The following is a 14486-nucleotide window of genomic DNA, read 5'->3' on the forward strand; positions in this document are numbered from 1 at the left end:
AATAAATGCAGTAATCATGAGCCAAAGTCAGTTCACCTTTATTCATAAAATAGTGAGAAGAAAAGATTTAGGTCAGACTGAAGGGGTTGAGTAGCTATTTTGTAAAACTTTAAATAGCAGTTGCACGTACGCATACACAGTAGGTAGTATAAAGGTGATTTAAGAATCTCAACAGCTTGGCGTTTTGAATTTGTCTCCTTTGTTCACTAACTTTAATGTTACAATAAAGAAATGGGTGTTTTGCTACCAGAATATTAGTAAAGCATCTGTGATTTTCCAAATGCCTAAATACTCTCCCTTTCTCTTATTCTACTTTCAGCCATAATGAAAGAAAAGTGACCTGCAAACACCCAGTCACAGGACAGCCGTCACAAGACAACTGTATTTTTGTAGTGAATGATCAGTAAGTAAAGAGTTTTGTAGAAAGCCTGAATTCAAGATTGGCTTAGCAAGGAGCTTGATGTAATCCATATTTAATGCAGTTCAATTGAACAGTTTTCTTACATGGTTATTTGCAGTCAAGTATAATAACATAATGGCAACTGTTTACTAAATGTGGTATAGAAGCATAACTAAAATTTTTCTCATGTGGAAAGTATTTCCAGAAGCTGTGTTAATAGTAATTCAAACTAGGAGTAAATTAAAAAGTCCAAGATTCAAGGTCAGAGAAATTAAATTGTATAAAGTAAGTCAAATTTTATAAGCTATTTTGAACTCTGTTTGCTCTTCCTTAAATCCGAGATAGTAGCAATTACAATTTCATGTCATTTTTATAAGCATAAAAATATGTGCAGATTGCTTTATGCATGCTAAAGCAGTTTACAGATGTCAGTTATTGTTTGTAATATTTGAATAGCTAGTCTTGTAATTCATTTTTAATTTTACAGTTGGAAGAGCAAGTAGATTATCTGCAATAATGCTTATTAAAATAACTATGATACATATTAATGTAGATGCTTAAATTAAGAACTGCTTTTATTTGTGTTGACTATCCATGTGTCCTAACCAAATTTCTTCACTTGTCTTAATATACTAATTTTAGCAGCGTATTGACAGTTTTGCCAAAACTGGGTTAAATATGTGTACTCAATATAATATGCTAGAAAATGCTAATTACCACAACAGCTATCATTTATTGTATATAGCTATAGTATTAAATCACTTATGTGTGCACTCCAGGCTCGTGTATTCAATGCTTACTTGAAATCTCCACTTGGATATCTAATAGGCATCTTAACATGGCTGAAACAACTGTTATTTCAGCTCTGCATCCCCATTTCCAACCTACTCTACCTCCATCACTCCCTTTTAGTTCTCACATCTGGGAGTCATCCTTGGTTCTACCCTTTCCTCATCCCCCATTCAGTCCATTGACTTTTGGTTCAATTTCCCCCCCCCAAAAAATATTCATCTTTTATCTAGTCACCTCTTGCAATCACCAGTGCTGCCATCCTAGTCCGGTCATGTTTTTCCTCCCCTGTACTGCGTATTAGCCCAGTAGCCTAAAAGTTTAAAAAATTGCATATAGTTGCAGAGTTGAAAATTCTCATCTAAATAACCCAGTAGTGTTTAGTACAAGCAGAAAGTAGTAAAGCCTAGTTGCCTCTTTTAAGTTTGTCCATATAAGGGCATTAAAATTAAAATGGTAAGATGAATAAATCAATATAGGTAAATCCAGAAGGGTCAAAGAGAAAATAATCTGATTCTGTAGGTTCAGAAACCAGAACCAAGAAGAGAGTATGATAGAGGTATACCTTTCTTACGATTTTTCACTAAATCCTCTCAGTTCCATTTGAGTTGTTTTTTTTTTGAATTTTTTTATTTTATTTTTTTAAATACCAAAAAACACCTAACAAACACAAACATTCCCTGTTTTGAACATTCCGTTCTGCATATATAATCAGTAGTTCACAGTATCATCACATAGTTGCATATTCATCATCGTGATCATTTCTTGGAACATTTGCATCTTTTCAGAAAAAGAAATAAAACGAAAACAGAAAAAAGATTTATACATACCATACCTCTTACCCCTCCCTTTCACTGATCACTAGCATTTCAAACTAAATTTATTTTAACATTTATTCCCCCTATTATTTATTTTTATTCCATATGTTCTACTCATCTGTTGACAAGGTAGATAAAAGGAGCATCAGACACAAGGTTTTCACAATCACACAGTCACATTGTGAAAGCTGTATCATTTTACAATCATCATCAAGAAACATGGCTACTGGAACACAGCTCTCCATTTTCAGGCAGTTCCCTCCAGCCTACCCATTACATCTTGACTAACAAGGTGATATCTATTTAATGCATAAGAATAACCTCCAGGATAACCTCTGGACTCTGTTTGGAATCTCTCAGCCATTGACACTTTGTCTCATTTCCCTCTTCCCCCTTTTGGTCAAGAAGGTTTTCTCAATCCCTTGATGCTGAGTCTCAGCTCATTCTAAGATTTCTTAGAAAGGTGCCAGGAAGGTCCACACCCCTGGGAGTCATGTCCCACGTAGACAAGGGGAGGGTGGTGAGTTTGCTTGTTGTGTTGGCTGGAGAGAGAGAGGCCACATCTGAGCAACAAAAGAGGTTCTCTTGGGGGTGACTCATAGGCCTAATTTTAAGTAGGCTTGACCTATCCTTTGTGGGGTTAAGTTTCATATGAACAAACCCCAAGACTGGGGGCTCAGCCTATAGCTTTGGTTGTCCACACTGCTTGTGAGAATATCAAAAATTCAACTTGGGGAAGTTGATTTGAGTTGTTTTTATTGCGTAGATCAAAGCCAGAGACTAAGAGGCTTCATATATCTTGCCCCCAAGGTTATGTGACTGATAAAGGGTGAGATTAGTGCCCAGGTTATGTCTTTTTTTCCAATATGATATGCAAGTATCTCTATAGGCTCTCCTTTCTGGAACTGATCACTGGGCTCTCCTGGGCACATCTCCTTACATCATGTTTCAACTCATATAAGGTTGAATATGTAAATTATGGTCCCAAATAACATTTTTGTATTGACTAAAGTAAACACTAGATGTGGGTTCTATTTTAAAACGTTCGTATTGTACTTTCAGTCGACCAGTCACAAACTCCTATATGAATTAATATGTATCCCAGTTCCTGCCACATAGAAAGCCATCATGAAAAATATATAAATTAATCGTATCAACGTCTGTTCTGCTTAGGAGGAATGTTCATTGTATTTAAAACAGTTATAAATACTATGATCTGACTCTAAAGTAATTAGCATCCAACTATATTGAAAAAGTAGGACAGCAACATTGTTAACTCTAGAGAAGCTTTATTATAAAGCAATTTACATGCATAGCAGGTTCTAGTGCTTTGATGTATTATATTTTCAGGACCATTGCAACAATGACATCTGAAGAAAAAAAGGAACGACCTATAAGTATGATAAATGAAGCTTCTAACTATAATATGACTTCAGATTATGCGGTGCATCCAGTGAGCCCCGTAGGCAGAGTAAGTTATTTTGCTTACTGTTAATTATTTATAACTAGTAGTTATATCTTTTATTGTTACCCTTAATGGACTTAGAATTAACTTTAAAGAATAATAATTTCATTTTTATTATTACATGAACCCAGTTCCACTGGTTTCAAGTAACAACTTGAAATATATAGTAATGAGATTTATATTTAATAATTTAATGACTTAAATTTTAAAAAATACTGTAGAGTTCAGATTTTGATGTAACCTATATTTGTGTGAGACAATGACTGTCTTATTGAATCAACTTAATGTTTAAAGGTGAAAATTAATGTGACAGCCTCGGAACTCCTATTTTCTGACTGTAAGAGTGCCTAGAATGAGGACCCATTAGAATGGGTGGTTTAAAATCTAGCCAAGATTGATTTTTTTAAAAGACATAATCTATATTATTTTAAAGTGAACATAAAATTCTTTATTGCTAAAGTGAAAAGCTGTACCATTGTGTTTGATGACTCTGAAATACTTAAAACCTATGGAAATATATCAAAAGTACAATATGGAACAGATAACTTTTCTTTATAATCAGAAACTAAAAGGTTGATTGTTTAATCTGTGATTCTAGACCTGTGTCTGTAAGAATTTGTTTTTTGTTTTCTTATACTTTTAACGGTAATATTGACATTTCAGATTTTGAATTTTAATATAAAAATACAATACTCAGTTTGAACAGATAGTTCAAATAATTCCCTTAAAGTTACTGCTCACTTCCTAAATTAATGTATATCAAAAGATTTGAGAAACAATAAAGGGATAATCTTTTTTATTTATTTAAAAAATAGGGTGGGCCATGGTGGTTCAGCAGGCAGAATTCTCACCTGCCATGCTGGAGACCTGGGTTCGATTCCTGATGCCTGCCCATGCAAAAACAAAAAAACAAAAAAAACCATGGACTTTTTAAAAAATTGATTCAAAGTGGAGGTAGTCTTTCTAAATAAGCCATAAAACCCAGAAATTTTAATGGGAAGGAGTGAGAAATTCAACCACATAAAATTATCATGCATATAGAATACCTGCCATACATATAACAAGGAATTAATTCCTTTATAATTAAAGAACTCCTGTGAATCAAGAAGGAAGAGGCTTATAACTCTGTTTAAAAGCAGACATATTATGTAACACCAGTTCCCAGGAAAGAAAATGGAAATTATTCTTAAAAATGAAAAAAGATGTTCAAACTCATTCATAATGGAAAAATGCTAATTAAAACTGTAAAAGCCTAGCATTTTTCACTTATCAGATTTGCAAAAATCAGAACATTTCTTAGTATAGTATGCTGACAGGAGTTTGATTAAATAGGCGTTTTCTATGTAGTCTCCTCCAAGAAATAATGGAAAAGAATCGTTTGTGTATCCAGTCATTTGAGAAAGATATTCCGTAACAATGAAAGCAGTTGTGTAAATAGGCTGATGCACACGCACAGTGGTGGTGGTTACGTCTCAGGGTTGTGAACGGAGGGGACTGGGTGCTGGAGGTCCAGGTGTGAGGAGTAGACTGGGCCTTGTTTACTTTTTTGGACTGTTTAAATTTTATACTTTTTAAGCACTATTGTATGTGTTCAAAACTAAAGGAAAGTTTTTTGTGTGTTTAGAACATATGCTATTGACATTGGACCTACAGTTCTATTCTGTTCTAAGCTTTACAAAACAAAAATCTAATGATTTAAATGTCCAAGGATTCTACCTAAGTTGAAAAATAGGAGGTAATTTGATACTGCCTTTTATTTTAGAGAAATTCAAATTCAGCCTCATTGGTTTTTGTTGGTTACCACCACCATTCCTGTAGAAATGAATTCTTTATGCTAAACATAGCAGTATTTTAAAGGATTATATACCCTATGTGTTCTTTCAAGAATACAGTAAACATCATCCTTTCGGCACATTAAAGTTCAGAGTTGTCTATAAAGAAGAAAACACTGCGTGACATTAAGCGTATTGTTAGAATCTTGTTTTTTGTTGTTGTTGTTTGTTTGTTTGTTTGGCATGGGCAGGCTCTGGGAATCGAACCCAGGTCTCCAGCTCCGCAGGCGACAATTCTTGCCACTGAGGCACCATTGCACCACCCTGGAGTCTTGTTTTGAATTAATGTGACATGTTTGTTTATATTTACTATCTGTGAATTTTCTCTTCTGACTTGATGTTAACTTTCATGCAAACAACACTATTAAATGCAGATGTATTTTTTTAATTTTTTTTTTTTTTTCCCATGGGCAGGCACAGGGAATTGAACCTGGGTCTCCGGCATGGCAGGCGAGAACTGTGCCTGCTGAGCCACTGTAGCCCACCCTTAAATGCAGATGTAAAGCAAAACATTATTGGTTTATTTTTTCTAAGCCAACAAAAGCAGAATTAGAATAATTTGTCTGAAAGGATTAAATCCTGCAAGTTTTAGGGAAGTCTGAAAGGGATTAGAATTATGAAAATGAAAAATAAGCTCAAATCTTTAGGCATTAATACCATGTTTTCTATCCTAATTTCTTTCTATTTAGACTTCACGATCTTCAAAAAAAGTACATAATTTTGGGAAAAGGTCAAACTCAATTAAAAGGAATCCTAATGCCCCAGTGGTCAGGCGAGGTTGGCTTTACAAACAGGTATTTTTTTTTTTCTACTTGATGTGAAATAAAGGGCAAAATGAAAAAAGAGCTTTTGGACTGAATGTACCTAAGATATATTGGAAAATGGAAAAGGACCTGTGCGGCAATCATCCAGAAGCTTTGCAAGTTATTGCTCCTGAAGAATGTCAGGGTAAACAGTGAAGACAGAAAGGGAGTGAACATTTCTTACAACAGAGCTTATTTGTGGGTGTTTGTTATAGGTATTTCTAGGTTTGAAATTAAATATATGCTGTATAAAAATGTTAGGAATAGTGTGTTAAAATTATTCAATTCTTCTAATCATAAAAAATTTATCAAAATAAAAAAAGTATTTTTCTATTAATATAAAATCATCAAAGAAATGAATAATTATATACTTCTGCCTTTTTAATAGAGAAATCTGATCATAATTTGATCTTTTTCTAATGTATTAATGGTGTTTCTCAGTGATTATTCTGTTATAATTCATTAAGTAGTATTTGCTTCATTTCTTTCCAGCTACTCTCTCTTCCTGTTTAGTGTGCATTCTATTTTGTTTCTTTTTCTTTTCTTGTGTATCTCTTTGCTCAAGTAGGGTTCACTCTCAGAAACCCTGATAAATTGGAGTTTATTTTTTTGTATTGTCTAGGAAGTTTAATAACCTAAGTTTTTTTGGAACCTTGACCCTAGTTTTGAAATTAGCAAGGATTCATGAACCTTACCCCCTTGGACTATATGACATCTATTTGAACTCCTTAGTGGCTATTGTTTTCTTTTTTTTACTCTAGTTTATAGCTGGGTTTCAGATTTTAAAAGGAGCTCTCTATGTTCTTTTTCTCACTAAAATTTCACGCTAAACTATATTCATATAGTTTATTGTGACGTTTAGCCTAATTTAGGGTAGGTAGCTGTTATTCAAATAATTATCCCTCTTGATTCTTGACCCCTGGGTTTAATTGAGTATTGCAATGTGTTACTAGTTTCTCTACACCTAAATTTTTGTTTTGTATTATATTTGTGACTTAAAGAAATATTTCTTTTCAAGGCCTCTTAAAATCTAAAATCTTTTGATAATTTGCACTAAATTTTCTTTACATAAGAAATTAAAGATACTATATACCATTTAGTTTTTTGTCCCTTCCCTGATGTGGCTGCCAATTTTAGGGAATTGGCACACATCAAACACAGCTTGTTTTAAAAGTCTATTTTACGTAAATAGGCCACAAATCAGTTTTAAGTCCGAAATGAAAATGTATGTATATATCCTTAAATATGTTCATTTAATGCAGGACAGCACTGGCATGAAGCTGTGGAAGAAACGCTGGTTTGTCCTTTCTGACCTTTGCCTCTTTTATTATAGAGGTGAGTTTACCATACACTTATCTTACTATATTATTTTACAATTTCATTGTAGTCTATGTTTAGCATCGGGTATCTTCAAAAAAAAATTACATCCTTTATTTGTTGTTATTTTGTAATAAACATAATATTAAGAAACTCTTTCCTTCATTAACATATGATTTGAGGTAAGACAGGACAGCTTAGTGCTTGAAGCAGATTAGTCTGAGTTTTGATCCATTTCTGTAACCTGATTGTGTTAATTTGATTTGTTCTGTGTGAAGAATGTATGAATCATTGTTCCCTAATCCTACCCTTGAATTCTGTGCCTTTTAGGTAAAAGTCATATTAATTTGATGAAGTTCCTTTCACGTGTCAACTTTGTAAGACCCATCCATGGGTCCATTGAACACCCAGCAAGTCATTTGACAAGTGGGAAAGAAATCACAGGGAAATGTGTTTAGTGTGATCCCATTTGAAAAAACGCCGTGACGACCTTCTCCTTCAAATGTGGAGAAAGTCGTAGCATGGATACATACCAAACTGTTAATGTTGGTAGCAGGGAAATGAATCTGTTATCTTAGATAGAGAACAGCAATCTCCATTTCTCATTTTTTTAAAATGTTTTCTGCTTTAAGTGCCACAGAGATCTGTTAGATACTATAAAATTGGTACCTGGCAATTCCAGAAGCACACAAATGATCCTCCCCCCAAAAAATCAGCTTCAACTATAATATAAATCATGAATCTGGACAATTGCTCCTTCCTTGCTTTAAAGTTGTTTGTTTCGTTGTAAATAGCCACTAAAGAATTAGATTTTCAACCCATAATTAATAAGCTCATAATACACTTTTCTAGAGAAATGTATTACAAGTTGTGACAGAAGATTTTAGCAGTTTTTAAATTTACTTTTATGACACCAAAATTTTGTGGCAAATCTATTGACTATCAAAGCAGTATAATTCATATTAACCTCAAAAATCTGGAATTACTAGCAGTGTTTTCATCTCTTTTTCTTCCCTCTGCAAACTGTGGTTGAGAACTACTGCTGAATAAGAATTAACCAAACTTTAAAAAAAAAATTTTTTTTGTCATAGAAATGTTAGTTGGGCTGCAGTTGTGGTATTATCTTTAGTTAAGTGCCAAGCTTGCACTATGATTTTCCTTTAAAGTTTTCCCACTCCTTCATCAAGCCAGGAATTATCCTAAGCTTATAATGTGTACTTCTGTACAGTCCTCTCTTTTTCAGTATAGTTATAGACTATTTGAGCTTTAAATGAAAATAAGAGAATACTTGTTTTTATTTCTAGTTTTTAAAATTTCTTAATGTTAATTTGGACAACAGAAGAAACACATTGAATTCCTTGATATTTGTGTGTCTATTGACAAAATTCACTATGGGACTTAACTCATTCAACAAATACCAGTTGAGCAGAATGTGTTCCATGCCTGATATGATTCTAGATGCATAGCAGTGTGAGAAAGCCTTCTGCAGCGTATAGTCTAGAGAGCTCAGGCAGACAATAATAAATTGTAACAAAGAAGACCATGATAGGGCGGGCTGCGGTGGCTCAGCAGGTAAGAAAGAGTGCTCGCCTGCCATGCCCGAGGACCCGGGTTCAATTCCCGGTGCCTGCCCATATAAAAAAAAAAAGAAGACCATGATAAGCACTTATAGGAAACAAGATCATAATATATAAGGTGAGTCAGGTTTCTGAGAAGGTATTTTCAATAGCAAGATCTAAATGACAATAAGGAGCCAAAGTGGACATAGTGTTCCAGGCACAGGGAGAAAGTAGTACAAGGTCTGTAATGTAAAAAACCCTTTGGAATGTTGAAAGAGCAGAAAGAAACAAATGTAACAAAATGGAGGGTTAGCAGCAGGAAAGAAGATGAAAGAAATAGAGATTGGAGCATGTGAGGCTCTGTTGGAATTTGGACCCTACGAGTAAATGTCACGAGGAAACTATTCGATGTTTTTAAGCAAAAGAGTGATGTTTACTGCAACTTTTTTTTTTTTTGGAAGTTCCACCATATGCTCTAGATATGAGGAAAAAAATAAATAGAATCCCTTGTCAAATTTATAATGAACATAAATAAAACATGCCAAGCATAATAAGAATTATTTCCCATTATGTTTTTTCTCTTTGGTTGAGCTCGTCAGCCTGATGCATAGTTTATATAATGATGCACTATGTATTTCAATTTCATAAACGTCCCAGCCCTTGAATAGCAGATTAATAATGTGGATCTGTACTGTGCCAAGATTAATGTTTTGTCATTTTCCTAGGTATATTTTATGTGTTTCCGTTGTAGATTTGTAATTTATTCTCCACAAATTAACTGTGTTATCAGAATAACTGGTAAAAGCAAACCCAAGGTTGATTGTCTTAAAAAGCATAAAATTTTATAGTGTGGTTTTTAATGTTTATTCATTGATTATTCATTTATTCATGTATTTTTTTGAGTATCTACAACTATTGTTCTAAGCGTTTTCATGAAATTTCCATTTCAGTGGAGAAAGAAAGATTATAAGCAAATAAATAAAATATGTCAGAGCTATTATGGGGGGTGGGCAAAAGCTCTGAAGGAAAATAAAGGGCATAGGAGGGGCTCTAATGAGAATTGTTTTTAATAGGAAAGGGCTCACTGATGAGACATTTGAGCAAGACTAAATGATACTGCGTGAGGTGGTGATGCATTTAACTGGGGTAGAATGGTTGGGCATTTAAATGCTACAAGAAATGTGAGTGGATTCATTTTTTAAAAGATTCTGTGTCATTCCTTATATGCTAAAATATTTATAGTGAGTCGCATATAAAAGGGTTTGTAGAATGCAGTATGTATGCCAAGCAAGTGTATGCTGTTCTTATGTCTGAGGACATTTTTCAGCATTTGGAACCAATTTCTGGTTTACTTAGGGTAGGGAAGCTCATCTAAAATACGGAAGTGTAGATACTTCTGCTATTTGATATTTTCACTTAAAACCTTATAAAAGTCCTGTCTCGTAAATAGTTTATTTGTGTACAAGAAACTTGTGATTTGTCAAAATAATGTTGAGAAAACTTGTGCCACTTAGTGAGAATATTTAAAATTTCTAATTAGATGTTAAATTACCTCTTAGATGAGAAGGAAGAGGGTATCCTGGGAAGTATACTATTGCCTAGTTTTCAAATAGCTGTGCTTACCTCTGAGGATCACATTAATCGCAAATATGCTTTTAAGGTAAGGAAGTAATTATACTTTTTAATTCTGTATTTGAATCTTACATTGAAAAGAAACTGGATATTGATCCATAGTTATTGCGAAAACTATTTCAGTGTAGCATTTTTAAATTTAAAGTGTATTAATCAATGTTTTTATGGCTTTGTAGGAGACCGTACCTTTATAAGAGACACATGCTGGGGGTACGAGTGGGTAGTTCAGTGGTAGAATTCTCACCTGCCAAGCAGGAGACCTGGGTTCAATGCCTGGCCCACGCACTTCCCAAAAAACAAATAAATGAACAAACAGAGTATTCAACAAATGGTGCTGCAATAACGGGATGCTCACATGGAAGAAGAATGAAATGTGATCCCCACGATACAGCATACAAAAAAAAATGCTTAAATGTGTAGGGTTTAAGTGTCTTCAGAGAGGAAAAATATTAAACATGTAGTTATAAATAGATACATAGATAAAGCAAATATGTAAGTATGCTAATAATTGATGAATTTAGGTGTGGGTATCCTGATGATCATTGTTCTATTCTCTCAAGGTTATATATGTTTACATGTTTTCTTAATGAATTGGGGGGTAGAATACTGTAAGAAACAGCAAACATGTTTTTAAAGTAATATATGTGTATTTATGATCATATAGAATAATTGTAAAGGTTTTCTTTGATCTAAGAAAATCATGATCGTACTTTCAGAGAATAATGAATTAATACTATCATACAACATTTTGCTAGATTCTTAGGCTTATTTTTTATTTTTTATTTTTTGCATGGGCAGGCACCGGGACTCAAACTCGGGTCTCTGGCAATGGCAGGCAAGAATTCTGCCTGCTGAGCCACCGTCCTACCACCCTCTTAGACTTATTTTTTAATGCTAAAATTTTTAGAAAATGACAACAAAAGTGATCATGTATGTTAAGTTTATTTTCTCTGTGATTATTTAGTTTATTTTAATTTTATTTGTGACAAGAACAGTAATTTCTCTTTCACTTTCTCTCCTTTATGGTGATATTTCCTCTGAATTTGTGAGCGGCTTTCATTACTCAAAGTTTGTTGGCTTTAATGCTTCTGTTTATTAAAATGGTAAGTAGAAAATTCATAGATAGTTGCTGAACTGAATCATGAAACTTAAAGCCAGATGGAGAATTGTGATATCATCTGGCAAAAATTTCCATTTGACAGACAAAGCAATTGAGGCAGGTGTGAGCATGGTCTGTCAATGTCTGAGTCAGGACTAAAATGGGGTCTTCTGACCAGTAGCCCAAAGCTCTTCCATTGATCCCAAATACGGTTCTTATTCATTTCTTCAAAATCTACTCATAGAGTCCTGTGACATTTTGTTTTAATTATTTTAACAGCATGAAGTTTTTTAATTATTTCCACAGATAGTTTTACATAACTTAATCAAGTGAGATTTGCTGGTTATGCAATTATTTTGAGCACTGTGTTTATTGAATTTATTTTTACTCTGATTCTTTCTAAAAATAATTTAAAGCAGCCAGCTTGACCTTGTAAATAACGCACATAGTCAAGATCTCTGAGTTAAATGCGTGGTTCCAGATTTATCCCTTCTATCTTTTTATATTTAGCAGAAAAACTACATATTTAGCACTTCTCTTTACCTCATTTGGTGCCAAGATAGCCTTTTTAAATTTTTCCTTGTCTTTGAATGTCTGGTAAGAAACATTCACATGCATTTTTAAATGGAATTAAAAATATTTTCCTCCAAAAAATAAAATTCAACCTTTTATTCTTCTTTAATACAGTCACTGCTTTTGGCAAGAGAGGACCCCTATAAGTATATCTGTCTTTGCCATGTCAAACCAAGGGTTAAGATGAGTGTTTAGGAATGATCAAAAGTTACAAATATTTGCGTTTGTTTGGTGTTTTTTGTATTTTAAAAAATTATTATTAATTTTTAAATTTTAAAAATTTTATTAATTAATAAAAAAAATCAAATGCAAAAAAAAAAAGATGAGTGTTCAGTGCTCATACCTCAGTGTTGCTCCTTGACAGCATTGTTATTTTGTCTAAACCCTTCTGTTTCTCTGGTCTAGAGGTAGAATGAACTAGCATAGAGAAAAAACAGGAAAATGTTTTTTCAGTTATATAATCCTTCTTTCTCTTGAACCTAAAATGTTTATTTTCTAACTCTGAAACGTGAACGTAAATGCCATTTTCGATCAGTTATAAATCTTTTATGTTTGCATACATGTGTATGTTTTCCTCACACAATAGTCCTGTAGATAAAATACTTTAACAATAGCACCTTTTAAGGACTAAGGAAAAGGAATTGCTAAAGCAAGGGGAAAATGTTATGATGTATGCATTTCAGTTAATTTTGTTGCTGATTGCTCTGGAACATATTTCTTGAGTACAAAGATGTGGATTGAAGTAAATGAATTGCTAGAGATTTGTGCATGAAACATTTTACTACAAGATGCTTTATTTTTTTTCCTTTCCTCTCCATACACATTTAATATTTAGTAATGAATAAATTTCACTTTTAATAAAGAAAATTTTGATATTTATAAAGACAAGTTTGCTTTCTTTGAAATTTGGTGATAGTGGTATGTATAAAGAACCACTTGATTTCTTTTTTCTGTTTCTTTTACAGAGTCCCATATTTTTATTTAAAATGATCGTGTCATTTTCAATCAGGCAGCCCATCCAAACATGCGGACCTATTATTTCTGCACTGATACAGGAAAAGAAATGGAATTGTGGATGAAAGCCATGTTAGATGCTGCCCTAGTACAGACAGAACCTGTGAAAAGGTAAAGGCTTGTAGGGAAAATAATGGTGATTTTCACTTACATGTTATTCTCATTACTTGCAAGTATATCATTCTTTATAGCACACATCATTTTAATAGTAATGATAAATCATTATTTTCTCGGAGAGAATTACTTCTTGTTCTGTTTTAAATTATTCCACCTTTAGTTAGTTTGAGATTATACCACCTGTATTTTTTTTTTCACCTTTCCGATTTACTCATTTTCACCTATCAATTTACTGGGGTGAATCGAGAATCTCTAACATTCAAACTGAATGTTCTTTCTTCTTACAGAATTACCTTTAATTTCCGGTAAGTACATTTTTAATTGTTATCTTAAATACTGATTTTTATCTTTCAAGACAGTGTTTTTTAAGATTCTAAATATTAGAGTTTATTTTCATGAAGTTAATTTTAATTGTGTTTCTCAACCATGTTGAATGTTTTTGAAAGTTAATAAATTGTAATCATAGTATTTGAAGAGTTCTATTTCTTCAGCATTTTCTGGCTAATTCTGATTGATTTATGATTAATGTCCCAGATAGTAACTCATCAAGCATGTACATTATTTCTGAAGATAGGCACTTTGTGATGAATTGAACTTTCTTTCTTTTGAATCTCGAGTACTCAGATTCCTTGATAATATAGATGCATAGTGTTAAAATTGATCTGTGATTTCTTTCCCTGCTAAACATATGAGTCATTTTAATATCCTTTTACTATATAAAGAACTAGTAAGAATTTCTAAAATTACATAAATGGAAGCTGAATAATGTGCTTTTCTTAAAATTTATATTCCTGTAATTTGAAGAACTACCTATGATATAATAACCTGATTAAAATGCTTAAGTTGATGCTATGTAAGTATATTTAGGTTTATTTTGTTAAATATTCAATCTACATCAATGTAACCTATCACTAGTATTAGAGTTGGGAAAAAAACTATGGAGACGAAAGAAAAGAGGACCCAGGATTGAACTCTAGGACACCTATTTTTAAGAAACCACCTCAATTATGCATGTTCTAGGTTGAGAGCTATTAAAGGGAAAAGGTACTTTTGGAAATTCAAATGTAA

The 14486-nt window shown here is 33.0% G+C and overlaps 1 protein-coding gene across 9 annotated transcripts in view; it reads left to right on the forward strand.

Annotated features, from left to right (window-relative positions):
• The window catches only part of PLEKHA5 (pleckstrin homology domain containing A5), a 303484-nt gene that overhangs the window by 200571 nt on the left and 88427 nt on the right, over positions 1 to 14486 (forward strand). For all 9 annotated transcript variants that reach the window (XR_013179581.1, XR_013179582.1, XM_077170235.1 and 6 more), the window contains 6 exons: positions 320 to 403; positions 3358 to 3478; positions 5994 to 6098; positions 7370 to 7442; positions 10543 to 10643; positions 13297 to 13412. Coding sequence is in view for 7 of the 9 variants with exons in the window: in XM_077170235.1 (XP_077026350.1) it covers positions 320 to 403; positions 3358 to 3478; positions 5994 to 6098; positions 7370 to 7442; positions 10543 to 10643; positions 13297 to 13412 (600 nt within the window). In the remaining 2 variants the exon portion in view is untranslated. The remainder of the gene's footprint in view (positions 1 to 319; positions 404 to 3357; positions 3479 to 5993; positions 6099 to 7369; positions 7443 to 10542; positions 10644 to 13296; positions 13413 to 14486) is intronic.

This window comes from Tamandua tetradactyla, chromosome 7 (assembly GCF_023851605.1).
Source record: "Tamandua tetradactyla isolate mTamTet1 chromosome 7, mTamTet1.pri, whole genome shotgun sequence".
Lineage (NCBI taxonomy): Eukaryota > Metazoa > Chordata > Mammalia > Pilosa > Myrmecophagidae > Tamandua > Tamandua tetradactyla.